General features: G+C 40.0%; 1 protein-coding gene across 1 annotated transcript; it reads left to right on the forward strand.

Moving 5' to 3' along the window:
* The first annotated feature begins 386 nt into the window (after positions 1 to 386).
* On the forward strand, positions 387 to 27347 carry cpsf2 (cleavage and polyadenylation specific factor 2). Its single transcript, XM_078407205.1, has 15 exons — positions 387 to 481; positions 2915 to 3090; positions 9500 to 9659; positions 9955 to 10060; positions 10769 to 10898; positions 11219 to 11334; positions 12949 to 13136; positions 13831 to 14121; positions 15553 to 15653; positions 16633 to 16833; positions 18358 to 18510; positions 18626 to 18851; positions 21160 to 21468; positions 25454 to 25588; positions 26396 to 27347. Exons 2-15 carry the CDS (start codon positions 2942 to 2944, stop codon positions 26486 to 26488), a joined length of 2358 nt encoding a protein of 785 aa, XP_078263331.1. The 5' UTR covers positions 387 to 481; positions 2915 to 2941; the 3' UTR covers positions 26489 to 27347.

Genomic DNA, 27347 nt, shown 5'->3' on the forward strand with positions numbered 1-27347 from the left:
TATATACACTATATATATATATAATACATATACACACACACATATGCATATATATATACACACACTGAACTTTTTTCCTCGTTTATTATATTGTTTGCACATTCTGTTGTGATATATCCACACACATAAAAAACAATAATAGTGCAAAAAGACAAAATTAATTTAAAGTGTACTATGTTTCCATATCTTTGATGCTGCTGCAAGTAAGAACTCTTGACTCTAAACAATATAATATCAGATAAATATGAAGTTATGCATTGACACACCATGTTACTGGCATTAATTGTGAAGTTTTCTTCTTAGAAGTAAATGTTTCAGGTGAGTAAGATTGGAAATGAGGAGGGGTTTGGCTGATGGGGGTGGAGGAAATGGTGGCGCCCGTTACCCTCTGACCCGGTGCCTGCTCGGCGGAAGATGGCGGCGCGGCGTGCGCTCTGACTCCGGCCGCTCGCTGCTCGGGCCTCTCCAACCCCTCCGCCCGGTACGTTCACCGCAACCAGGCTTCATTCAGTCCCTCCTCCGTGTTTTGAGGCCCGTCTCTGGGCCCTGGGATATCAAGGGATAGGATGGGAAGGGGGGGGAGAGAGAGAACCGCGAATTTCTCAAACTCCTCTCCTCAGGCGATAAAATGCAGCAGTTGGTGACGTTAGGTTTAGGTTTATTAATTATTGTCGCCTGTACTGAGGTAAAGTGGAAGTTTTGTATTGCATACTATCTAATCTGATACATGTGTAGGTAAGTACGATCAAGTCAAATTTAAGTATAATAGATGGAGTGAAGGGAAATAGTGTGCAGTATTTGCAAAAGGGCACAAAGTGCTGGAGTAACTCAGCAGGCCAGACAGCATCTCGACAACATTTCAGGTCGAGATCCTTCTTCTGTCACCTATCCATGTTCTCCAGAGATGCTGCCTGACCTGCTGAGTTACTCCACCACTGTCCTTTTGTGTATTAACCAACATCTACCGTTCCTTGTTTCGATATTTGGAGTGCAGAATATAGTTGTCAGCATTGTAGCGCATCAGTTTCATAGATAGGCTGTCAATACAACCAACTACCACCAGTAGACAATGACCAGATAATTTCCTTTTGATGATTGATCGAAAATTATTGGATTAATACCCTTCCACCAACTCTCCTTGAAGTTATTTGATGGGACCTCAATTTAACATGCCACTTGAAAGACTCAGCTTATGCAGGAGAGTCTTCAGAAAGGGAGTAGTGCATAAGTTTTCAGCGTTAGTTTAGTTTTAGTTTAGAGATATAGTGTAGAAATGGGCCCTTCGGCCCAGTGAGCCCGTACTGACCAGCGATCCATGCACACTAGATAGAGCTCTTAAAGATAGCGGAATCAGGGGGTATGGGGAGAAGGCAGGAACGGGGTACTGATTGAGAATGATCAGCCATGATCAGATTGAATGGGGGTGCTGGCCCGAAGGGCCGAATGGCCTCCTCCTGCACCTATTGTCTAACAATATCCTACACACACTAGGGACAATTTCCATTTATATCAATCCAATTAACCTATAAACCTGTACGTCTTTGGAGTGTAGGTGGAAACTGGAGATCCCGGAGAAAATCCACGCAGGTCACGGGGAGAACGTACAAACTCCAAACAGGCAGCATCCGTAGTCAGGATCGAACCCGGGTCTCTGGCACTGCAAGGCAGTAACTCTACCACTACACCACCGTAACGCCCTAGTTCTAGTCCATAAACATTTCAAGTGAACAATTTACTTACAAAAACCAGTGCTGAAGGATATCAGCAGATCGGGCAGCATCTGTGGTGGGGAAATGGGCAGATGATGCATCGTCATATCATATATCATATATCATATATATACAGCCGGAAACAGGCCTTTTCGGCCCACCAAGTCCGTGCCACCCAGCGATCCCCGTACATTAACACTATCCTACACCCACTAGGGACAATTTTTACATTTACCCAGCCAATTAACCTACATACCTGTACGTCTTTGGAGTGTGGGAGGAAACCGAAGATCTCGGAGAAAACCCACGCAGGTCACGGGGAGAACGTACAAACTCCTTACAGTGCAGCACCCGTAGTCAGGATCGAACCTGAGTCTCCGGCGCTGCATTCGCTGTAAAGCAGCAACTCTACCGCTGCGCTACCGTGCCGCCCTTTTCCTGCATCTAGCCTGTTCAATCCCTTAAGAAATTTATATGTTTCTATAAGATCCCCTCTCATCCTTCTAAATTCCAGAGAATACAAGCCCAGTCGATCCATTCTTTCATCATATGTCAGTCCAGCCATCCCGGGAATTAACCTGGTGAACCTAAGCTACACTCCCCCAATAGGAATAATGTCCTTCCTCAAATTTGGAGACCAAAACTGTACACAATACTCCAGGTATGGTCTCACCAGAGCCCTATACAACTGCAGTAGGACCTCCTTGCTCTTAAACTCAAATCCTCTCGCAATGAAGGCCAACATGCTATTAGCTTGCTTCACTGCCTGCTGTACCTACATGCTTACTTTCAGTGACTGATGTACAAGGACACCCAGGTCTCGTTGCACCTCCCCTTTCCCTCGCTCCTCTGTCAACGGAGGCGGCCCAGGACAGAAAGGTCAGTGTGGGGATGGGAAGAGGAGTTAAAATGGTTGTCAAGAGGGAGCAGGTGTCGCCCTTGATACAAGTCCTGTCCCGGTGTCAGCGCCGTCCCCACCCAAGACGGGTCCCAACCTGAAACTGTGCCTCCACAGAAGCTGCTTGATCCATGAGTTTCTTCAGCACTTTGTATTTTGATCAGTATTTGCATAAAGTTTGCTCAGCATTCCAGCATCCACAATTGTGTGCAATTCCTGTGTCCAATTGACTTACATTATTTTATTCTATTTCAGCAATGTAAAGTTTTACTTTTATATGTTGGTGTATTTTTTTAAATTCTGCCAGAGGTCCTCACATATTTGAAAAACAACAATGACGTCTATCATAAAGCTGACTGCCATTTCTGGAGTGCAGGAGGAATCTGCCCTCTGTTATTTGCTGCAGGTGGATGAATTCCGCTTTCTGCTTGATTGTGGCTGGGATGAAACCTTCTCCATGGACATCATAGATGCACTGAAAAAGTAAGTAATAACAATTGACAGATGAAGGCAAGGTTGACATTGAAGGAAATCAAATAGAAGTTTCAAGAATTGGGGGAGTGCAGAGATGTTGGAAGCTGGTAGAGCTGGCAAAGGTTACAAATATGCTGGCGAATAAGGCTGTGCAAGGATTTGATGGAAATTTTAAATACATAGAACATAGGGCATTAACGCACTGGAACAGGCCCCACAGGCCATAATGCCTGTATTGGACATGATGCCGAGACTAACCCTTATCTGATTGCACATCATATTGACAGATTGTTGATTAGTAAGGGTGTTCAAGGTTAAGGGGAGAAGGCAGGAAAATAGATTTGAGACGTAAAATAGATCAGCCATGATTGAATGGCGGAGTAGACTCGAAGGGCTCAATGGCCTAATTCTGCTCCTATATCTTATGGTCATATAATCTATATCCCTCCATTCCCTGCCTATCCATGTGCTTATCCAAAAGTGTCTTAAATGCCACAATCGTATCTGCCTCCTCCATCACCCCTAGCACTGCCTTAATAGATTCTGACTATCTACCTTGCGTAGGAAAATAACTGCAGATACTGGTACAAATCGAAGGTATTACAAAATGCTGGAGTAACTCAGCGGGTCAGGCAGCATCCCTGGAGAGAAGGAATGGGTGACGTTTCGGGTCGAGACCCTTCAGACTGATGTCAGGGGGGGCGGGACAAAGAAAGGATACAGGTGGAGACAGGAAGACAATGGGAGAACTGGGAAGGGGGAGGGGAAGAGAGGGATAGAGGAACTATCTAAAGTTGGAGAAGTCAATGTTCATACCGTTGGGCTGTAAGCTGCCCAAGCGAAATATGAGGTGCTGTTCCTCCAACTTGCGGTGGGCCTCACTATGATACTGAAGAAGGGCCATGACAGAAAGGTCAGAGAGGGAGTGGGAGGGGGAGTTGAAGTGCTCAGTCACCGGGAGATCAGGTTGGTTAAGGCGGGCTGAGCGAAGGTGTTGAGTGAAACGATCGCCGAGCCTGCGTTTGGTCTCGCCGATGTAGAGAAGTTGACATCTGGAACAACGGATACAATAGATGAGGTTGGAGGAGGTGCAGGTGAACCTCTGTCTCACCTGGAAAGACTGTTTGGGTCCTTGGATGGAATCGAGGGGGGGGAGATAAAGGGACAGGTGTTGCATCTCATGCGGTTGCAGGGAAATTTGCCTGGGGAGGGAGTGGTTTGGGTAGGAAAGGACGAGTGGACCAGGGAGTTATGGAGGGAACGGTCTCTGCGGAACGCAGAAAAGGGAGCAGATGGGAAGATGTGGCCAGTAGTGGGATCCCGTTGGAGATGACAGAAATGTTGGAGGATAATTTGTTGGATACGCTGGCTGATGGGGTGGAAGGTGAGGACAAGGGGGATTCTGTCCTTGTTACGAATGGGGGAAGGGGGAGCAAGAGTGGAGCTGCGGGATATAGAGGAGGCCCTAGTGAGAGCCTCATCTATAATGGAAGAGGGGAAGCCCCGTTTCCTAAAGAATGAGACATCTCTGATGCCCCAGTGTGAAACACCTCATCCTGGGTGCAGATGCAGCGTAGACGGAGGAATTGTGAGTAGGGGATAGACTTTTTGCAGGAGACATGGGTGGGAAGAAGTGTAGTCCAGATAGCTGTGGGAGTCAGTGGGTTTGTAGTAGATGTCAGTCACTAGTCTGTCTCCTGTGATGGAGATGGTGAGATTCAGAAATGGTCGGGAGATGGCGGAGATGATCCAAGTATATTTAAGAGCAGGATGGAAATTAGTGGTGAAATGTATGAAGTCAGTGAGTTCTGCATGGGTACAAGAGGCAGCACCAATGCAGTCATCAATATAGCGGAGGTAGAGTTCGGGGATGGGGCCAGTGTACGTCTGGAACAGGGATTGCTAGACTTACCCGAGAAAGAGGCAGGCATATCTAGAGCCCATGCGAATGCCCATAGCTACGCCTCGGGTTTGGAGGAAGTGGGAGGAGTCAAAGGAGAAGTTGTTGAGGGTAAGAACCAGCTCTGCTAGGCGGAGGAGAGTGTTAGTAGATGGAGATTGGCTGGTTCTACGGTCGAGGAAGAAACGGAGGGCTTCAAGACCATCCTTGTGGGGGATGGAGGTGTAGAGTGACTGGACATCCATGGTAAAGATGAGGGAGTGGAGGCCTGGAAACCGGACGTTATTGAGGAGGCGGAGAGCATATGAGGTGTCTTGGACATAGGTGGGGTGGGATTTGACCAGGGTGGATAGGATGGAGTTGAGGTAGGTGGAAATTAATTCTGTGGGACATGAACAGGCAGAAACAATGGGGCTGCCAGGACAGTTCTGTTTATGGATTTTAGGGAGAAGGTAAAATCGGGCCGTGCGGGGCTGGGGAACGATAAGGTTGGAGGCATTAGAGGGCATAGCGCCGGAATTGGTGAGATCAGTGATTATGTTGATGATTAAGGTCTGATGCTCGTCGGTGGGGTCATGGTCCATGGATAAGTAGGAGGAGGTGTCTGAGAGTTGTCGTCTGGCCTCAGTCCTGGTAGAGGCCTGCACCCCAGACTACCACAGCACCTCTCTTGTCAGTGGGTTTGATGACTAAGTCGGGGTTGTTGCAGAGTGAATGGAGGGCTGTACGTTCAGGAGTGGTCTCAATTGGTTCTTAATGCCTACCCTCTGAGTTGTTAGTTGACAAATTTTATGTTGCAGGATCAAAGTGACTTGGCTCAGGTTAGAAATTGTTGTAGTGTTGGTATACTGAAGTTTATGGAGGGTCGTTGAACCTGTTGCTCCATTCAGTCAGATCTTTGACTATCTTCTATTTCAATACTAATGTTGTGCACTGTTTAATTTAATTTAGTTTAGTAATGTCACCTATACTGAAGTACAGTGAAAAACATTTGCATGCTATCCAGTCAAAGAAAATACTACACATTACAATCAAGCCGTCCACAGTGCACAGCTAAAGGGTATGGAATTTAGTGCAAGGGAAAATCCAATTAAAGAGAGTTCAAAATTCTCCGGAAGTGGATGGAAGGTCAGGGCCGCACTCTAACTGATGAGAGAACCGTTCAGTTGCCTGGTAAACGCTGGGAAGAAACTGTCCCTGAATCTGGAGGTACGGGTTTTAAACTGCTGTTATTTCTTGCCTAATGGGAGAGGGGAAAAGGAGTGACCGGGGTGAGACTGGACCTTGATTATGCTGGTGGCCTTGCCGAGGCAGCAGGAAATTGCGTTGGAGTCAATGGAAGGAAGATTGCTTTGCATGAGTGTCCAGACTATGTCCATAACTCTCTGTGGACTTGGATGAAGCTGTTCCTAGACCATGTTGTGATGTATCCCGATAAAATGCATTCTAAGGCGCATCAGTAGAAGTTAGTGAGGGTTGCTGGGGACATGCTGAACATCCCATGCCTTCTATTCCCAAATCTGTCAATTCCTCCAATATGCAAAAGTCCTATCAATATAATTTTGACTAAGCCTCCACAGGCCTCTTGGGTAGAAAATTCAAAAGAATGATCTTTTCAGTCCAAAGGTGTCACAAAAGGCTGGAGTAACTCAGCGGGTCAGGCAGCATCTTAGGAGAGAAGGAATAGGTTGTGGCGGTCCCTGGGTATCAGGCCACTCCTAGGGTCAGCCCCCTCGGCACTTGACAGACAGGCGTACGGGGTATGTACCCAGGCGCTTTGGGGGAGTGGTTCATCCCTGTGGTGGACTCCGTTGTGAGTGGAGGCTCACAACCAAATAAAGAACTTTCTAAACGTGCCTAGCATCCAGCCTTTTTCTGGCCTCAGCCAGGCCACCAGAAGGTGATGTTTGGGGTCAAGACCCTTCTTCAGACTGAGTCCAAATGTTTGAAGTCTGATTTTGAGACCATGATTCTTAATTCTTGATCTCTTGGCCAAGGAATATATCCTCCCGTCCCTTCCACAGATGCTGTCTGACTAAGTGTTTTCATCGTGTTTAATTTCAGATTTCCCATATCCATTTTTATTGGATTTTCAAGTACCCTGGGATGTTCTGTGACTAGTGGGGTGCCACAAGGCTCGGTGCTGGGACCCCAGTATTTACAATATATATTAACAATTTAGACGAGGGAATTAAATGTAACATCTTCAAGTTTGCGGATGACACAAAGCTGGGTGGCGGTGTGAGCTGCGAGGAGGATGCTATGAGGCAGCAGGGTGACGTGGATAGGTTGGGTGAGCGGGCAGATGCATGGCAGATGCAGTATAATGTGCACAAATGTGAGGTTATCCACTTTGGTGGCAAGAACAGGAAAGCAGATTATTATCTGAATGGAGTTAGATTAGGAAAAGGGGAGGCGCAACGAGACCTGGGTGTGCTTGTACATCAGTCACTGAAAGTAAGCATGCAGGTACAGCAGGCAGTGAACAAAGCCAATGGCATGTTGGCCTTCATTGCGAGAGGATTTGAGTGTAGGAGCAAGGAGGTCCTACTGCAGTTGTACAGGGCCCTGGCGGGACTGACGTATGATGAAAGAATGGGTCGATTGGGCTTGTATTCGCTGGAATTTAGAAGGATGAGAGGGGATCATAGAAAGATATAAAATTCTTAGAGGATTGGACTGGGTAGATGCAGGAAAAATTGTCCTGATGTTGGGGGAAGTCCAGAACCAGGGGGCCACAGTTTAAGAATAAGGGGTAGGCCATTTAGGACTGAGATGAGGAAAACCTTTTCACCCAGGGTGTTGTGAATCTGTGGAATTCTCTGCCACAGAAGGCAGTGGAGGCCAATTCACTGGATGTTTTTAAGAGAGATAGATTTAGCTTTTTTCCTACTCCGTTTGACAAGGACTTGATTGCTTGTTGGAAGGAGTGACTCCTCACCCCCGTTTTCCAGTAGATTGGGCATAGATGTAGCAACGAATCCCCTGCATCCCACTTCTATAGGGAAAATCTTGGTTTTCCAGGCATTCTGGGCAGCTTCAGTTGCCAGTTCAGTGTATTTGGTCATTTTCATCTCATAAGCTTCTTCAACACCATCTTCCCATGGTACTTACTGTCAATTCCACAACGTCTGCCAGCTTCGCTGTTGTGGACCAGAGGACCATGTCTGGACGGAGTGTTGTAGCCACAATATCTGGGGGAAACACGCTTTCTTCCCAAGTCCATGTCCATTTTCCAATCCCAAGCAGGCTGCAAAATGCTTGCAACTTTTGCTGTTATCTGGTGCTCTGGAGGTTGGACTGCTGGTACAAATGGTGTGAAGTGGCCATTTCTTGCCGATGTTTGTGGGGAATAATAACGAAGCATCAATTTGCATTTTCAACAGCACAATGTTTTTGCTTCTAATCTTGCTTGCTCGTCTAATATAAATATTTATCACTTTAAAATTGGTATATTTTTCAGTGCTTCTGTTTTAAAGTTGCTTTTAAACTAATACAAGGACATTTTATTACCACTGTATAGGGTGAGACTGCATCTCTGGAGTATTGTAGACAGTTTTGGTTTCTCTATCCACAAAATGATACATTTACTGTGAAGGCCGTGCAGTGAAGATTCATTAGACGGTTCCAGGGTAGTGGGTATGTCCTATGAAGAAAGATTGAATAGACGGGGTCTGTATTTTTAATACTGTAGTTTAGAAGATTGATGGTTGATTAAATTGAAACTTGAAAAATTATTAAAGGGTCTGCCAGGCTAGTTGCAGGGAGGACATTTCCCCTGATGGAGGAGTCAGAGACTGGGGCATATTTTGAGAATTAGGGGTTAGCCATTCAAGACTGAGAAGATAAGAAATTTCTTGACTCGGAAGAGGGCAAGCCTTTAGAATTCTCCACCCCAGATAATTGTAGAAGCTCAATCGCCAATTTAATTTAAAAAAAAGATATATAGGTCTGTAGGCATAAACGGAATCAAGGGATTTGGGGCGTTGCTGGAAAGTGCTATTGTGCAGAATTGGTCACAATCTTGATGTGTGGCCGAGCAGTCTCGTGTCTCGTGTGGTCTAAAACCATTCTTATTTCCGTGTTCTTATTTCCGTTCATGTCCTGACGATTTATTTTCTTGGCTTCTGAGGTCTCTTAATTGTGTTGATTTTATCTGTATTGTTTATTATTTAATGTATATTAATGAGGTCCTCAACCAGCTTAAAAGTAATTCCTGAACTTTTAGAATTTATAGTTCACTGTGGTATGCAGTGCAATATTAATTATGAAGTATTGCAAGCCATGAGCTTTAAACCATAAATATTGCCTAAACCATTGTGTATTTTTGATTTCATTTTATTTGGAGATTGAGTTCTGCAAGCACTGAAACACAGGGTTAAAGATTAGATGGATGTCAGATCCTGGCACATCTGACTTCCCATCAGTTGTTGGCTGGCGCCATTCATTTCAGTGGGATCAAAAATCCTGATTAAATGTGCTGTGTTATAATGAATTGCATTTTTTTAAATTTTGCAGATATGTACATTTGATTGATGCAATCCTACTTTCTCATCCTGATCCCTTACACCTGGGAGCACTCCCTTATGCTGTTGGAAGGCTGGGGTTAAACTGCTCAATTTATGCCACTATTCCTGTTTACAAGATGGGGCAGATGTTTATGTATGATCTCTATCAGGTAAGTGAATTGAAAGCTGTATGTGGTGTCAAATATATAAAATATGTTGTTTATACTAATTTCTGTTTAAATATTAGAACCTTGGTAGGAGCAGCTAATGGTAATTTAAAAGAAGCAGCCAAGATGCAGCAAAGTTCAGTTTAATGCATTAACGTTTTTGCTTAAATCGTAGATTGATCTAAAATGAATAATATTCTAAGAATGTGAGGTTGATTTAAGTTAATAGATTAAAATGAAGTTCATCAAGATATTTCTTACTGTGAAATTGTAAATTAATTTAATTTCTCGTTACAAGTCTCGGCACAATACTGAAGAGTTCTCCCTGTTTACATTGGATGATGTGGATGCAGCTTTTGACAAAATCCAGCAACTGAAATACTCGCAGATTGTCAATTTAAAAGGTGCGATCTCACAAGCTTGGGTAATAACCCTCAAGTCCAACTTAACATCGGACAAATGATCAGTTTTTTAACTTAGTAGAATAGGTTGGCATCACTGCATTGATGGCCTTTAGATTTATGACCAGCTCATCTGCAACATGAGCCTTAAATCTCAGTCTTGTTGTTTGTTGATATATCTTGTGGAGACATGGTACCTCACCTGGAAAACTTGCACATATGTCATTCTCTTCTCAAACTGAATGTTCCAAAGAGGTTCACAACCAATGAACCAACTGAAGTGCAATCACTGTTGGTAGTACGGATATCTTAGTAAATGTGTAGGAAGGAACTGCAGATGCTGGTTTACACCGAAGATAGACACCAAATGCTGAAGTAACTTAGCGGGTCAGGCAGCATCTTTGGAGAAAAGGAATAGGTTCTAGAAAACATATTCCTTTTCTCCAGTGACGCTGCCAGATTCACTGAGTTACTCCAGCATTTTGTGTCTGTCTTAGTAAGTAGACGTTTTTCCTCCAGTTACACAAATGGTGATGGCAACTCTTATCAATGCAAAGTGGCTCAAGTGTTTTGGATGTAGAGTATTTGGGTGCTGTGTGTTATGTGACCAAAATGACTGCAACAAATTACTGGTTGAACATATTTAAAAATCCAATGAGCAGTTTAGTTGCACTCAATTATTGAACTTTTTAATTTCTGCCCTGTATTTAGGTAAAGGACATGGCCTATCCATAACTCCATTACCTGCAGGTCACATGATTGGAGGAACAATTTGGAAGATTGTGAAAGATGGTGAAGAGGAGATTGTGTACGCAGTTGATTTTAATCATAAGAGAGAAATGTGAGTAAGACTTCTAGTATCACATTTACATAACCATGCAACATCTGCCACTTGTCAAATCATCTATACAGCACTTGTTAATATCTAAAAGTCATCTGAAGAAATTCAGAAGTAGCTGAATGCTTTTAATATTAAATGATTCTTGTGGTTTAAGACAGAGACATCCCATCTGATGCAAATTCAAAATCTTCAAACTTTGATTTAAATCAGATATGTTGTTAATACTGTGGTCTCTTATATTTAAAGCCCTAATGAGACCAGATTCAGAACTAATTTGTGTGGGCACAGCTTCCAAGTTCATTATCTGTTTTACTTCTTAGCCATCTGAACGGATGTTCACTGGAAATGATTAGTCGGCCATCTCTACTCATCACGGATTCTTTCAATGCCACATATGTTCAACCCCGAAGAAAGCAACGTGATGAACAACTGCTCAGTATGTATTTTTCAACAACGGAAAATCAGAACTAGAGGGATTTCGAATCATTTGGTCCATTATCATTCACTATGTGACTTCAAAAACTTTTTTTTGTTTTCAACTCTAAAATTGTGAATTTTGCAACGTATGCCCGCCGAACTAGATCTCTTTATTGTTTCAAATAAACTGAGTATTAATAGGTACAAATTGTGAATATGGTAACCCGCACTTTCTTCGTTTGCTGGTTGTTATTCTAGCAAGATCTGTTTTGAAGGCAATAGAGATATTGGCATGCAAAGTTATCAAGGAATGGAGAGATTTCTTTGTATTAGACAAAATTCTAGTTGTTTGTGTCTTCATTGATGCTTTGGCCCTCTTCAAAGTTGCTCGCTTGGCTCATTAATATTATTCTTTTAATCTAATTGAAATCCATACCTAGATTTTTTTTTTTTAATTAAAAATGTTTTTTTTTATTTTTTACCATGGCTTCTGCTTTTCCTGGCGCCATCACATTTGACTCTATATTTTTATAGTAATGGGAGACAGCATGACTAGATTTTAACAATTTTAATATTGTTAAAGTATAGTAAAACCCTGATAATCCAGCACTGCTGGACCAACAGATTATCTGGTCAATTGAATTTTACTCGTGTTAAAACCCCAATCCCACTTTTATTTCATAATTGTTACGTGTTGTACAGGAGTATAGTAGTTTTTTTTTTAGTGAACCTGGTGAGTTTCAACTGTAGGCATAAAGCTGAGCCAGAGTGTGTTCAAAGGGAGCAAGACATGGAACCAGGTGAGTTTAATCTTATAAGCTTCACCTTGTAAAAACAGTGAAACATAAAACATTCCACATTCTGGCCACTTTTCTAACCATTGTTGTTACTGACCTTGGCTCTGACCACACAGCCAGCCCATTGTCCATCCACACAACCGAACAACTCTCCGCTTGCACTCTGGTGCCCTGGCTCACAGTTCTGACTAATGAGTGAGCCAGATGCTGAAACATGGGGATTTCCAAATGATTAAATTCTAGTTGATCAAACTTTTACTGAAATTAGCCGAGCCACAATTAATGGCTATGTGCCAATGACAATTATAATATAATCATTGTGCCAAATGATTGTTTTTTGTTTTGTTTTGATGTTCTCAGAATTAGAGTTTAAACATTCTACCATAATTTTGTAGAATTCTGTTGAAGTGAATGATTGTTTTGAATAAAGTCTTCCCACAGTGTACAGTCTTCGGAAGGTCATATTCCGACACAAGATAATCCCAAATAAATCTGTATAAATGGACAATAGCATGTAAATCTTAAATCAGTAGAACATCTTACATTTTTGAAGGAACGCCTTTTTAGTTTCTCATTAAATTGGCGGTAGAGAAGAAATAACCAAAGTGCCATCAGTAAAAGAAGGGAAAATGACAAATAGAGTGAAAGTATAACAACGTTCTGTGGATTCCTTGAGGAACAAATGCTGAGTTCTTCTTGACTCTCAGTAGAATTGAAGTATGTAGACAATTACATGCATGTAAGAAAAATATAAACTTGTATTTCTGAAAGTTGATTCTTTTTTGCTGCATAAGTTTGTCAAAGATTCTTTCAATGCCAATGGCCTTGCTTTGCAGCCAATGTCCTGGAGACTTTACGTGGAGATGGCAATGTGTTGATAGCTCTGGATACTGCTGGCAGAGTGCTGGAACTAGCTCAGCTTTTGGATCAAATCTGGAGGACAAAAGATGCTGGGCTGAGCGTCTACTCTCTTGCTTTACTCAATAACGTTAGCTACAATGTGGTGGAGTTTTCCAAATCGCAGGTTAGTCTGAAAGTTTTCATTTCATGCTTGTTATTATAGATCCATTTAAAAATTAATTTATTAGATTAGAGTTTAGCTTCTTTTTCTTTAAATGTCAGGCATAATTACCTAAAAGTAACTTTATTTTCAGAAAGAGATTGACTTAGGCCATTGAAATGCTTTTTCTAAAACTCTATTTCCCTTTTTACTTTTATCTCGTACATAATCCTCCGTGAGAGAAATTTTGCACCATAAGTCTCAGAAAAATTCTATGTTAGAGTGAAGGACAAAGCAGGCAAAGTTAGTGTGAAGGGCAAGAACGACGCATGGAACAGGTATAGGCAGCTGGGATCAAGTGTATCCCTGGAGGAGTTTCGGGAACTAATGTTAACAATATAATAACTTCCTCTGGGGCTTACATTTATTCATTGTATATAGTGATTAGTTTGTTTCAATCATGCGAATGATTTGGTAATCAGTAATCTTATTTTGAAAGAAGTGTGACAGTTATCAGCCATCATTTTGACAGAAGGCTTTTTTGGGGAATATTCACTTGTGTATTTGTAAATGTATTATAATTGATACGTCAATGTGGCTTCAATAGCTTTTTTACAAGATGTAACTTATGCGGTTAGAAACCCTCGCCGTAGAATATTTTGAGCTGCCAGTAGGATGCAATAATAAAATATTGTCTTAATTATCCCATCAATTTTAGGTAGAATGGATGAGTGACAAGTTAATGAGATGCTTTGAAGACAAGCGAAACAATCCCTTTCAATTTCGTCACCTTTCATTGTGCCACAGCCTCTCGGATTTGGCACGAGTGCCTAGTCCAAAGGTGGTGCTTGCTAGTCAATCCGATATGGAATGTGGATTTTCACGCGACCTATTCATACAGTGGTGTCAGGACCCAAAGAACTCTGTGATTCTCACATACAGAACAACCCCAGGTACACTGGCCAGATATCTGATAGACAATCCACTCACCAAGAAAATGGAAATAGAGGTAAGAGTGCAAGTTAAGAAAAGCCTGTCAATTGCAATTAGAGTTGGTATTCCTTAGGCTTATCAAAGATTCTGAATTACAATGTAACCACTGTAAATGAAAGAAGGCAGTTTCAGTTGATGAAGATATAGTTTCAAATACTTTGTGTGCTATTCGATCAAATCATTCAATGCATGGATGCAATCAGGCCATACACAAGTACAACAAGTAGCCAAAGAGAAAAGTACCAGAGAGCAGAATATAGTGGTACAGCATTAAAGCATTACAGTTACAGGAAAGTATAGATATAAAAAAAGTTCAAGGGCTGCAATGAGTTAGGTTGGGAGATCAGAACCAATCCTTAGTTTATGAGAGGACCGGACAGTCTAATAACAGCGGACAAGAAACAATTGCTGAATCTAGTTGTACACACTTTCAAGCTTATGAATCATCTACCTGACAGGAGAGGGAGAGGAGGGAGTAACTAGGGTGTAAATGGTCCTTGATTATGTTGGCTGCTTTCTTGAGGCAGTGTTAAGTGTAGATGGAGTTGATGTGGGGGGGAGGAGAGAGAGAGTTGGGGTTGTAGCTGGTTTGTATAATGGATCAGGCCACACGCACAATCATCTACAATTTCTTGCGTCTTGAGCAGAGTTGGTGCCAAACCAATCCATGATGCATCATGATACTTTTTTTGGTGCATATTTAGAAGTTTCTAAGAATCATGCTGAATCATGGAGACATGCTGAACTTCCTTAAACTTCTGAGAAAGTAGAGGCATTGGTATGCTTTTGTCGCTGTAGCTTCAATGTGATCGGTCTAGGACAAATCTTTGAAGCTATTTACACCTGGAAACTTGAAGCTCTCAACCATCTCCACATTCAGCAGCTTTGATGCTGAATGAGTTGTGCACATCATGTCATTTCCTGAAGTCAATAACTAACTTGTTCATCTTGCTGACATTCAGGGAGAGGTTGTCTTGACACCCTGTTATTAAGCTCTCCATCTCCTTCCTGTATTCCGTCTCGCTATTGTTTGAGATCCAGACTACAACAGTGGTATTATCTGCAAATTAGTAAATTGAGTGACAGCAGAATTGGGCCACAGTCATGAGTGCATAGGAAATATAATAATAGTTAATGAACTATTATTATATTACTATCAGATTTGAAGAATTAATTTTCTTTTCACTTGTTAATAGGTATAAATTTCTCTTCCAATGGGTGCTCTCTCATTTCTGGCAAGCTCTGTACTCGAATGCTAATTTATTTTTGTCATGTGTTTTGAAATGGGTTACCTGTTTCTGTGTTATTCTACTCTATGACTATCGTAATAGACACAAAATGCTGGAGTAACTCAGCAGGACAGGAAGCATCTCTGGAGAGAAGGAATGGGTAACGTTTCTGGTCGAACCCCTTCTTCAGACTGACTATCATAATGTTTTGTTAATAGATTAGGCGTCGTGTAAAATTGGAAGGGAAAGAATTAGAAGAATATCTGGAAAAGGAAAGGCTCAAGAAAGAGGCGGCTAAAAAGCAGGAACAAGAAAAAGAGTAAGTAGCTCAGAAGATCGTAAGACATGGGAGCAGAATTAGGCCATTCGGCCCATCGGGTCTACTCTGCCATTCGATCATGGCCGATCTATTTTTCCCTTTCATTCTCCTGCCTTCTCCCCATAATCTTTGACACGCTTACTAATCAAAATCTTATCATCTTCACTTTCAAAATACACAATGACTTGGCCTCCAAAGCTGTCTGGAGTAATGAATTGCACAGATTTACCACATTTACCAGATTTCCAAAGAAATTCCCCCTCATCTCCATTCTAAACGTACGACCTTTTATTCTGAGACTCTCCCACTACTGCAAACATCCTCTGCACATCCATTCTATCGAGGCCTTTCATAATTCGGTTGGTTTTAATGAGATCCCTCCCTCATCCGTCTAAATTCCAGTGAGTACAGGCCTGGAGCCATCAAACGCTCCTCACACGTTAACCCAATCTTCCTCTGTATCGTCCTCGTAAACCACCTCTGGGCAATCTCCAATGCCAACACTTCCTTCCACAGAACTACTCACAATTTTCCAAAAGTTTTTTTATTTTCTTTTGCACACTTTGGTTGTCGAGTCCTGAAAGCAGTAGCCTGCTAAATTGGAAGAAAAGGTGCTGTTCATGGAGCTTAGATTGAACTTTACTGGAACAGCAAAAGAGAGCATACAGAGTGAAAGAGGAAAGATTAAAGTAACATACAACTGGAAACCCAGAGCCACCCTTGCAAGGGGCTCCAAGAGTCCAGAAGGAAAGAAAACTGACAGACTTGGCCTGCAGAATCTGTCAGTACATTTGGGTCTTCCGCATTTGAAAATGTAAATAGAATCCTTGAACATTCAGAGCCTAGGTGGAATTCTTAAAATGTTACTGAATCATCAAAATTCCAATGTGTCAGTGTAATGTTAGTTTAACTTATATTTGTTACATTATTAACGTTGTTCGAAACAAAAATGTAGAGTCTGATTTTATTTTCCTTCCAGGCGAGATGTTGACTCCAGTGACGAGAGTGACGTTGAAGAAGACTTGGATCAACCGCTGATCGGAAAAGCCAAACATGATCTCATGATGAAAAGTGAGAGTAGTCGCAAGGGAAGCTTCTTCAAACAAGCTAAAAAATCTTATCCCATGTTCCCAGCCACTGAGGAGAGAGTGAAGTGGGATGAATATGGAGAAATAATAAGGTATATCCTGTTGTCCTCCACTTGTGATACCAAATCTACCCCAAGTCAATCCCACCATTTGAGGTGCTGATTCTTGTTGCAATTTACTGCTTTAAGTGTTCCAATCATGGTGGGAGATTAATCTTTGATGTTTGTACTTGTATGGCTGTGAAAGCGATGGATCTTTGTGGGGTTGTGATACATACAGTACGTGTACAATCTTATGCGTTTTATGTGGTGAAAGAAAATGCTTTCCTACAAACTTGTCTGGTTCCCTAGTGTAGTTCCTTTGCAACCAGTGCTTTCCAAAGCACAATGTCTTTTTAAACCATTAAAATGCTGCAAAAAGGACTCTAGTTTCTTCAGTATAGTCATCTAAAGTTAGTTTTTCACTTTGCTAGCAGCTCCTCACTATATTTCATAATGCAGCACATTACTGATTTATTCCTTGCAGCATCTTTCATGCAAGTTTAAGTTTAGAGATTTTTGGAATGATAATGTTTGAACCATTGAATTATGGATTTGGTTTTGGTTTGTTATTGTCACCTGTCCCGAGATATTGTGGAAAAACCTTGTTTTACTCGCTTCCAGCCAAATTTTACCATAAATCTGTGCATCTGGTAGTGCAGAAGAGAAAATGAACAGTACAGGCGGAATATAATTACAGCTAATGAGACAATGCAGACTAAAAACATGCAAGGGCCGCTCTGAGGCAGATGGAAGGGTTGGGAAATTCATCCTCTGCACCTGAGAAGTCCATTAAAGAGTCTGTTAACAGTGGGAAAGCAGCAAGGTGGTACGTGATTTAAAGCTTTTATATTGGGAAAGGGGAGAATGAGTGTAATGTGAGTGGTTGATTATGCTGACTGGTTTTCCAAAGCAGCGTGGTATAGATGGAGTTGATGGGGGAGGCGGGTTTGTATGATGGGCAGTGCTGCAACTCTGCAATTTCCTGCCAGTTCTTTTAGATTTTAACATTTTAATTTTAAGAAAAGAACAGCAATCACATGTTGTTTAGTGTAATTATGTCAATATATATTTTGTAAATATGTGTATCGTAATTTTAGTTCTACATTTCATTGCCATTTATTACTGAAACAGGATAGAAGAATTTTTTGTTCCTAGATCACCATCATCATCATTATCATTGAGGTTGGGATAGGTGAAACTTGGCGTAGTGGGTCCATGCCTTGACTGAAATCTTGCACTTCCCTTCCACTATTTGCATTTTGCCTTTGCATGCACTTTTACCATTTCCTTCCATTCCCTGCATATTCCTGTGCCTATATAAACACCTCTTAAATGCCACTGTTGTTTCTGTCTCCACCACTATTTATCAGAGATTTTCACTTTATTTTACCCAATTACATTCGCGTTCTCTCACTCACTCACTCATGCCTGTAGGTTTTTGACTTCATCTTAAGGCATCCTTTTGAAACAATAATTTTTTTTATCATTCAATTTGATATCTATGCAGATGCGAAATTCAACAGTGAGCTTCTTTGCCTTGTGCTTCCTGATTTGTTTATTTCTTTTTTTTTATAGAGCTGAAGATTTTTTAGTTCCAGAGCTTCAGGCCACAGAAGAAGAAAAGAGCAAACTTGATGCTGGTCTGATTAATGGAGATGAACCTATGGATCAGGATCTATCTGATGTTCCAACCAAGTGCATTGCTGCAACAGAAACCATCGAAATCAGGTTAGTGAAACCCTAATATTTGAAAGTAAAATGATTTGTAAACAGAAAATCTGCTTATTTATCTTCTTCTAAAGTGAAATATATTTTCATCAAATAATTTTCCTTTCTCAAACAGAGCAAGAGTGACATATATTGATTATGAGGGGCGTTCAGATGGTGACTCTATCAAAAAAATCATTAATCAGATGAAACCCCGTCAGTTAATTATTGTTCACGGACCTCCAGAATCCAGCCACGATCTTGCTGAATCCTGCAAAATATTTGGTGGAAAGGACATAAAAATTTACACACCAAAGCTTCAAGAAACAATAGATGCTACAAGCGAAACTCATATTTACCAGGTAATGCAGCTTGAAGGTTAATATATTTGATGGATATTAATTGCTGGACGTATGCTTTTTGCTACAATTTTAAAGAATATTGTAGGCTGAGTAATAATTTCTAAGATAATAGATGGTTCCTACCCTCATGATCATGATCAGCCATGATCACATTGAATGGTCGTGCTGGCTCGAGGGGCCGAATGGCCTACTCCTGCACCTATTGTTTATTGTCTCATATTCTAGGTAAAATGACTCCATTATTGAAGTTGTGATATGTCACAAAGGAAATGGCGTACCTGGAACAAATATTCTGAAGTGTATTTCAAAAGTGATTGTGTTTTATATTTTTGGGCAGGTAGTTTGTAGGTAAGATTTCCGCGAGGAATTACTATAAATGTGCAGCTTGAAACAACAACTCGTCAGTCCAGAAAGAATTAGATGTATGAATTTAACATCCTCTCAGTGTTGGACCTTCAAGTCTTACATATACAAAACCTAAATTTGATGCTTTCTGAAGCAAATTAGAGTTGACAAAATATTAAGTTGCCTACTCAGCAACTGAGAAAATAATAGCCTGTAGGGAAACAGCACCAAAAATCTTTTTACTGTGAAGGATATGATAACTCCAAAGACGTACAGGTATGTAGGTTAATTGGCTTGGTAAATGTAAAAAAATTGTCCCTAGTGGGTATAGGATAGTGTTAATGTGTGGGGATCGCTGGTCGGCGTGGACCCGGTAGGCCGAAAGTGCCTGTTTCTGTGCTGTATCATAGAGTCATAGAGTGATACAGTGATACAGCCCAACTTGCCCACACCGGCCAACATGCCCCAGCTACACTAGTCCCACCTGCCTGCGCTTGGTCCATAACCCTCCAAACCTGTCCTATCCATGTACCTGTCCAACTGTTTCTTAAATGTTGGGATAGTCCCAGCCTCAACTGCCTCATCTGGCAGCTTGTTCTATACACCCACCAGCTTTTGTGTGAAAAAGTTATCACTCAGATTCCTATTAAATCTTTTCCCCTTCACCTTGAACCTCTGTTCACTGGTCCTCGATTCCCCTACTCTGGGTCCAAATAGAAACTTGGGTCCAAAATATCCGTGATGATCTTAGTGCCACGTTAAACTAATCTCCTGATGATCTATATCCTCCATTCTATATCATGATCTATATCCTCCATTCCCTGCATATCCATAGGCCTATCTAAAAGCCTCTTAAATGCCACTATTGTATCTGCGTCCACATTTAGACAATAGACACAGGAGTAGGCCATTCGGCCCTTCGAGCCAGCACCGCCATTCAACGTAATCATGGCTGATCATTCACAATCAGTACCCCGTTCCTGCCTTCTCCCCATACCCCCTGACTCCGCTATCATTAAGAGCTCTATCTAACTCTCTCTTGAAAGCATCCAGAGAATTGGCCTCCACTGCCTTCTGAGGCAGAGAATTCCACAGATTTACAACTCTCTGACTGAAAAAGTTTTTCCTCATCTCCGTTCTAAAGTTTTCCTCATCTCCCTTATTCTTAAACTGTGGCCCCTTGTTCTGGACTCCCCCAACATTGGGAACATGTTTCCTGCCTCTAGCATGTCCAATCCCTTAATAATCTTATATGTTTCAATAAGATCCCCTCTCATCCGTCTAAATTCCAGTTTATACAAGCCCAGTCGCGCTAAACTAAACTCAAACTAAACATTAGCTGAAAGTATAAATGGGAGAAAAGTACTGACTAATTTGTAAGAGATCTATTATAACCATATAAATAAAACTGCATTGGAAAAAGCATTCAACGGTACATTTAGATATATATTCTAAATTGACACTAATAAACTTAACTTTGAAAAATCTACATAAACCTATTCAATGTCAGCTTTTGATTATAGTTTATAAATCACTGAATACATATTTAATAGCATTTAAATTAGAAGTACATTATAATCTGAACTCAGTTTTCCAGTCTACCCACAGTAACCTATCACGCCCATGTTATTAAAGAATCTATCAACATTGGCCTTAAAAATATTTAAAGACTTCGTTTCCACTGCGCTTTTAAGGGTGAGAGATCCAGACTTCAGACTCCCCCAGGGAGAAAAACATTTTATCTCTATCTTAAACCCCATAATTTAAGCAGTGACCTCTGATATTTATTTTATACCACTGGTATTATATTTTTAAATATATTAATATAAATGAGATAGGTGTAAATTAACTGCTTGTTAAATTGCTTTAGTTGCCTTTGTGTAATTAGGCAGATGGACCTGGGGCTGTTGGCTCTGCTTATCATTCCATGATTTTCTAAAATGTGCATATTTTATTCTCACAGGTTAGACTAAAGGATTCTTTGGTCAGTTCTCTTCAGTTCTGTAGAGCAAAGGATGCAGAATTGGCCTGGATAGATGGTATTTTGGACATGCGGGTGTCAAAAGTAGATACTGGGGTCATTCTGGAAGAGGGGGAATTAAGAGAGGATGAAGAAGGAGAAATGCAGGTGGATGCTCCTTCATCTACACACAGCTCCGATCAAGTTGCAGCTCAACAAAAGGCAATGAAGAGCCTCTTTGATGATGATGACAAAGAGAACAATGAAGATCTTGATGTAATTCCCACTTTGGAACCATTGTCACCAAATGAGGTAACAACATCTAAATACCAGTTTTTCATAGTTGCAAACTTGCATTTCTTACAAAGCATACATTATCAAGCTTGATTTAAGTTTTAAAATGAAGAAAATTATTGCAGATTTATAATACGAATGTTCTTTAGGTTAAAACTATTGTAATGTTTTTAAAGATTATTTTATATTTCCATTTAACACAAATGTATTATTTTAACATACATGGTGTCTTATTCTGAATCATAATAAGATATTTTCTCTCTTTGTGATGCACAAATTGTAAAAGGTATACAGGTTGTTCTGCTCTTGCAAATTAGTTGCATTTGTAAGAAACCTTATGTTACAGAAAATCATATTATAAAAACAATTGTGTCAATAGATCTTATAGAAACATATAAAATTTTAAAAGGACTGGACAAGCTAGATACAGGAAAAATGTTTCCAATGTTAGGGGAGTCCAGATCCAGGGGCCACAATCTAAGAATAAAGGGGAGGCCATTTAAAAACTGAGATGAGCAAACACTTTTTCACCCAGAGAGTTGTGAATTTGTGGAATTCTCTGCCACGGAAGGCAGTGGAGGCCAATTCAATGGATGAATTTAAAAGAGTTAGATTGAGCTCTTGGGGCTAGGAGAGAAGGCAGGCACGGATTACTGATTGTGGATGATCAGCCATGATCACAATGAATGGGCGGTGCTGGCTCAAAGGGCAGAATGGCCTCCCCCTGCACCTATTTTCTAATGGGGGAAGAGTTAGGGGTTACGAATTGCAGACTCGCTATAACAAAGTTATTTTATCTGCAGGGTTTTCAAAAATGAAGATCTTTTCATCAGCACTAGATTTATTGTCATTGCAAGCTAAAAATACTAAAGATTCTGTTACATTGTTCACTAGAGTATAGTTACAATGATGTCAATAAAAAGGATTACCAGTCAATTTCAATGGTCACCCTTGATTAGCAGCAGTTGTTCAGTTAAGAGACAATGGTGTCCGATTACTGCACAAAGGTTACACGGAAACAGGGTTTTTGTCCCCTAAACTGTTTAAATCCAAGACCATTCATTTTTCTGCTCATCAATTTCCAAAGGAAACTTTAAGTGGTTCTCTAGTCCCCATTAAAACTGCGTTACAATCAATTCAGTACGCGTAATGCAAATAATTTCCCCTAATTCATCGCTTGCATTATATTCAATTTGTGTTATGGAAGGATGTTTTATAACAGAACTACCTGCCCCTATTAAAATAAGAAATCTTTTTCTTTGTACTTTAATTAAACTAGGAACTGATAACATTGGGATTTGAAGTGAATGTAAACCTAAAGTGGGGGGAAATGTCTGATTTGCAGTGGACTTCAATTGCCTTGCTTGATTAAAACTAAACTGACTTTTTACAATTTAAAGCTAAGCTTCAAGGCTTGTGTGGTTAGAAATTGATCCTTGGTAATGGTGCCCAGCACATTATAAAACAGCAACACATTTGATTCTGTCTCCAAAACTTAATTTCATTAACTGTAAGAAACTAAATTTGAAAGGCAGGGTACATTACACTGTTACTGAAGTGACAGATCATTGTCCAGACAGTTATTTTTCAAAGACTTTGATGTCAAAAAACACTTAACTTGTTTTTTTCCTCTTGAGCGTGTAATTAAGTTGAGCGATTGGGCACAATGGATTAAAGCTTGTAGATGGAATCTGTAAAATTTGATAGTTTGTAATGTGAACTTAATTAAAATTTAAGTATTAATTATTCAGTCTTTGCCCTTGCCAGAAGTAAAACAATGACTTTTTATTGGAGCGGGGCGGAGAGAGGAAACTCTTGATAAAGTTAAAGGATTAGCCTGTTTTTATAGAACTTATTAGTCTGTTTTGAGTATAGAAGTTGAGATGTTACTTTACAGTCAGTCGTACAAGGCATTAGTGAGGCTACATTTGGGGTATCATGTTCAGTTTTGGTCACCCTGTTAATAGGAAAGATGTTGTTAAGTTGTAAAATGCACCGAGAAGATTTATGAAGATGTTGCTAGGACTCGAGGGACTGAACTATAGGGAAAAGTTGAGCAGGCTAGGACTTTATTCCTTGGAGCGCAGAAAGGTGGGGAGTGATCATGAAGGGAATATATAGGGTAAATTCTCAGAGCCTTTTACCCAGAATAGGGGAATCAAGAACCAGAGGACATAGGTTTAAGGTAAGAGGGGATAGATTTAATAGGAACCCAAGGGGCAACCATTTCACACAAAGAATAGTGGGTATATAGATCGAGCTGCCAGAGGAGGTGGTTGAGGCAGATACTATCACAGCATTGGGCGGCACGGTAGCGCAGCGGTAGAGTTGCTGCTTTACAGCGAATGCAGCGCCGGAGACTCAGGTTCGATCCTGACTACGGGTGCTGTACTGTAAGGAGTTTGTACGTTCTCCCCGTGACCTGCGTGGGTTTTCTCCGAGATCTTCGGTTTCCTCCCACACTCCAAAGACGTACAGGTATGTAGGTTAATTGGCTGGGTAAATGTAAAAATTGTCCCTTGTGGGTGTAGGATAGTGTTAATGTACGGGGATCACTGGGCGGCACGGACTTGGAGGGCCGAAAAGGCCTGTTTCCGGCTGTATATATATGATATGATATGATATGATATGATTTAAAAGACATTTGGACAGTTACATGGATAGGATATGTTTAGAAGGATATGGCCAAAAATAGGCAGGTGAGACTAGTTTAGATCTTGGTCAGTGTGGGCAAGTTGGGCTGAAGGGCCTGTTTTCATGCTGTATGACTCTACCGTCAATGTCATCTAATCTTATTTTGTGCTTATTATTCCTTATTTGTCATTTTGTTTCAGGTTCACTGTATTATGGCATAATGTTATCTTTATAATTTCTACAAACAAATTGTTTGACTGCAATGGAACTATTTTTGAAGAACAGGGATAACACAGAGAGACACACAGTATCATTCACAAAATATTTTCCATTTAGTACTTGTGATTAGTGATAATTTTGCTCATATTTTCAAATAATTTGATTAATTGTCTATATTTCCTGGGAATCTCTATGTAAATTTCTTAATTATTTTTTTAAGTAAACTTCTGAAGATCGATAGTTTCAGTCAGAGTGAATTTTGGTTCGGATATGGTTATTCGGTATTATTCGGATATGGTTATTCGGATATGGTTATTCGATATTATGGTTCGGATATGGGGCTATTTGTCAGCCAAGAATATGGTTCGGATCGACATAGATGTTGTCCTGTTTTTATCACTTGCATCTTGAGAATAAAAATTGACAATAAGATAATGAGAAGAAATGCTTAGAATCAAGTCCCATTGCCCCCAAAACGAATGTCCCAAAGGTGTAATAACAAATGAAATTTCTGGAAATAGAAAGCAGGTCAAGCAGCATCCATGGAAAGAGAAAGTATTTTCTTTTCAGATTTGATTTACAGCATCCGTTAAGTTTTTCTTCACATTTCCGATTGACAATCTTTTGTTTGACCTCTATGTGGCGGGCCTCCCTGTGATTTTAGTCAGAGATCATGACCAGATAACTTTGTTTACGGCTTACTCCCATGGTCACCCTGGATTAATTATATCAAAAACGTTCTTTCCTACAGTAAACAAGCCTCTTTCGTCTCCTTCCCAGTTCTCATCATTCTGTTTCTCTTTCCTCTCTCCTCAGCCTTCTCCCACTGGTATTTCTAGTATTTTCTTCACGTAGTTGTATAACATAACATTGTGGAAGTAAAACGCTATGCAGCAGTGCTCAGTAATTTAACCATCAAGAAGCAGGATACAATTTTATCTCCACTGTGCCTGTCCATATTGCTCGATTCCATGTTAATTTTGAATAAACTATTCTATTCTGATATCTATCCTGGAGATCAAATTGGTTCTGAAATTCTTTCTGATTTTACCTTTTATTTTGCCTGTTGTATTAATATGTTTATCTCAAATTGAATGTGATAATTAAAATGCAAGTGAGATTCACAGATCAATAATTAATATTTTTTTAGGTTCCTGGTCATCAAGCAGTCTTTATTAATGAGCCAAGATTATCTGATTTTAAACAAGTCCTTTTGCGGGAAGGTATTCAGGCAGAATTTGTTGGAGGTGTGCTTGTCTGCAATAATTTAGTAGCTGTTCGAAGAGTAAGTATTTTCATCTGGAATGTTATTGCATTAAAACAACACGAGCAAATCTGATGAGAGTGAAATTTGATAAATTCAATTAATAGTACATATTTCGTATGATTTTCCTTTGGCTTGTCACTGAGCAAGGTCAAGAAAGCAGCCAGAGTTTTTACGGTAATATTGAACAAAACTAGATGAAGCAAAGTAATTTAAGCACTTCATGCATTTCCTTTGACTCGTGTAGGAAGTAAAACTATTTGTTACAATCATTGGAGTTGCAAAATGGGCACTTGTGTGTCAAGGTGATATTTGCTCATCATTTTTCTTGTCTTGATTAAAAAATATTTAAATGGCAGTGATTTGACCAATCTTCTGAGTACCCATCTCCCATTGCAATGTTATTTTGGTTGAGATATCATTTATAATATCCAAATATAAAACAAAACATTATTGCATTTTGTAACTTTGGGGACTCTTATTTGCAGATTGATAATAAATAGAAAATGCATTTATAATTAAAATGCATCTGCATGGACTGTCATTTCATTGTCATGAAAGTCATTTCTCTTTTTTCAAATTTGATTGACAGTGAAATGAACTGTCGCATTACTTGATTAATATTTTGTTTATCTGAGAATTATTAAGAAAACAAATAATGTTTTGAATTGCTTTACCCATAATGTTTAGAATTGTTCTACCTAATATTACTATTTTGCAATAAATAGCATCCATTTAGATTTCAAATTCCAGTACTCATTTAGATGTGATGTAAAACTAAGTGTTTGGATCTATAAATTCTTACTAGTTTTTCAATTTTATTTGTAGACTGAGACTGGACGCATTGGATTAGAAGGATGTTTGTGTGAAGATTATTATAAAATAAGGGACCTTTTATACGGACAGTATGCAATTGTATAATTGTGTGTGGAATTCTCTTGGAAAATCTATTCTACTCACTGGGAGTCATTTCGACTGCTGGAAGGCATGAAAGTGACATGAAAAATCTGGACATTTTTTTCTTTACCATAGCAATTCTTCGTCTTTTGAGTTTGGTATTCTTTTCTCATTCCATTGGAAGAAAGTCGAGGTCAAATTTGTCTTTGTGTATGTCAAAACTGTTCTGTTAAACATAAGATTATGTTCTCTTTTCACTAGTTTCCTTTAGCAATAATTTCTTGATCATTTTCAGTATATTTTGAGGGCTCGCAGAGTACACAGACAAATATGTTTGCCAGATTTAATTTTACGTAATAACACTGCAACTTGGGATGCTATAATTGTATCAAGCTGTGTAAAACTAACTTGGCCTATTATATGTGTAGGAACAAACATATAATTTGGTTTAAACCGAAGATAGACACAAAAAGCAGGAGTAAGTCAGGCAGCATCTCTGGAGAAAAGGAATAGGTGATGGTTTGGGTTGAGACCCTTCAGACTTTTTCAGTCTTCACGCTGAGTTACTCTAGCTTTTTGTGCCTATCTTAGCCAGCAGAGAAATAAAACAGGTGAGTTTTCGACCAAGAAAAGCTGAAAATAATTTTAAAGTTTTTAAATTTTTCTGAAATGTTAGTATGTATTTTGGAGAATTTGGTTTGCTCACCCTATACAAGATGAGACTATTAAGTTGGTTTATCAGCTTTTTGTAAAATTATAAAATACAGGACTCACCAATGCACAAATATTGTAAATAGATTGCATTTATAAAGGAGAAATGCTGTTTGAGATTTGTTTACAAATAAGTTGTAACTTAGTTTTGCAATCCATAAAAACATAATTA

This window comes from Rhinoraja longicauda, chromosome 10 (genome assembly GCF_053455715.1).
Source record: "Rhinoraja longicauda isolate Sanriku21f chromosome 10, sRhiLon1.1, whole genome shotgun sequence".
NCBI classification, from domain to species: Eukaryota; Metazoa; Chordata; class Chondrichthyes; order Rajiformes; family Arhynchobatidae; genus Rhinoraja; species Rhinoraja longicauda.

What these genes read in the sequence shown, in the direction of transcription:
- cpsf2 (XM_078407205.1), top strand. Translation starts at nt 2,942, where the DNA reads ATGACGTCTATCATAAAGCTGACTGCCATTTCTGGAGTGCAGGAGGAA. An exon ending in ACAGAAACCATCGAAATCAG is followed by an intron (nt 18,511 to 18,625) that starts GTTAGTGAAACC and finishes TTTCTCAAACAG; the next exon opens with AGCAAGAGTGACATATATTG. An exon ending in AACCATTGTCACCAAATGAG is followed by an intron (nt 21,469 to 25,453) that starts GTAACAACATCT and finishes ATATTTTTTTAG; the next exon opens with GTTCCTGGTCATCAAGCAGT.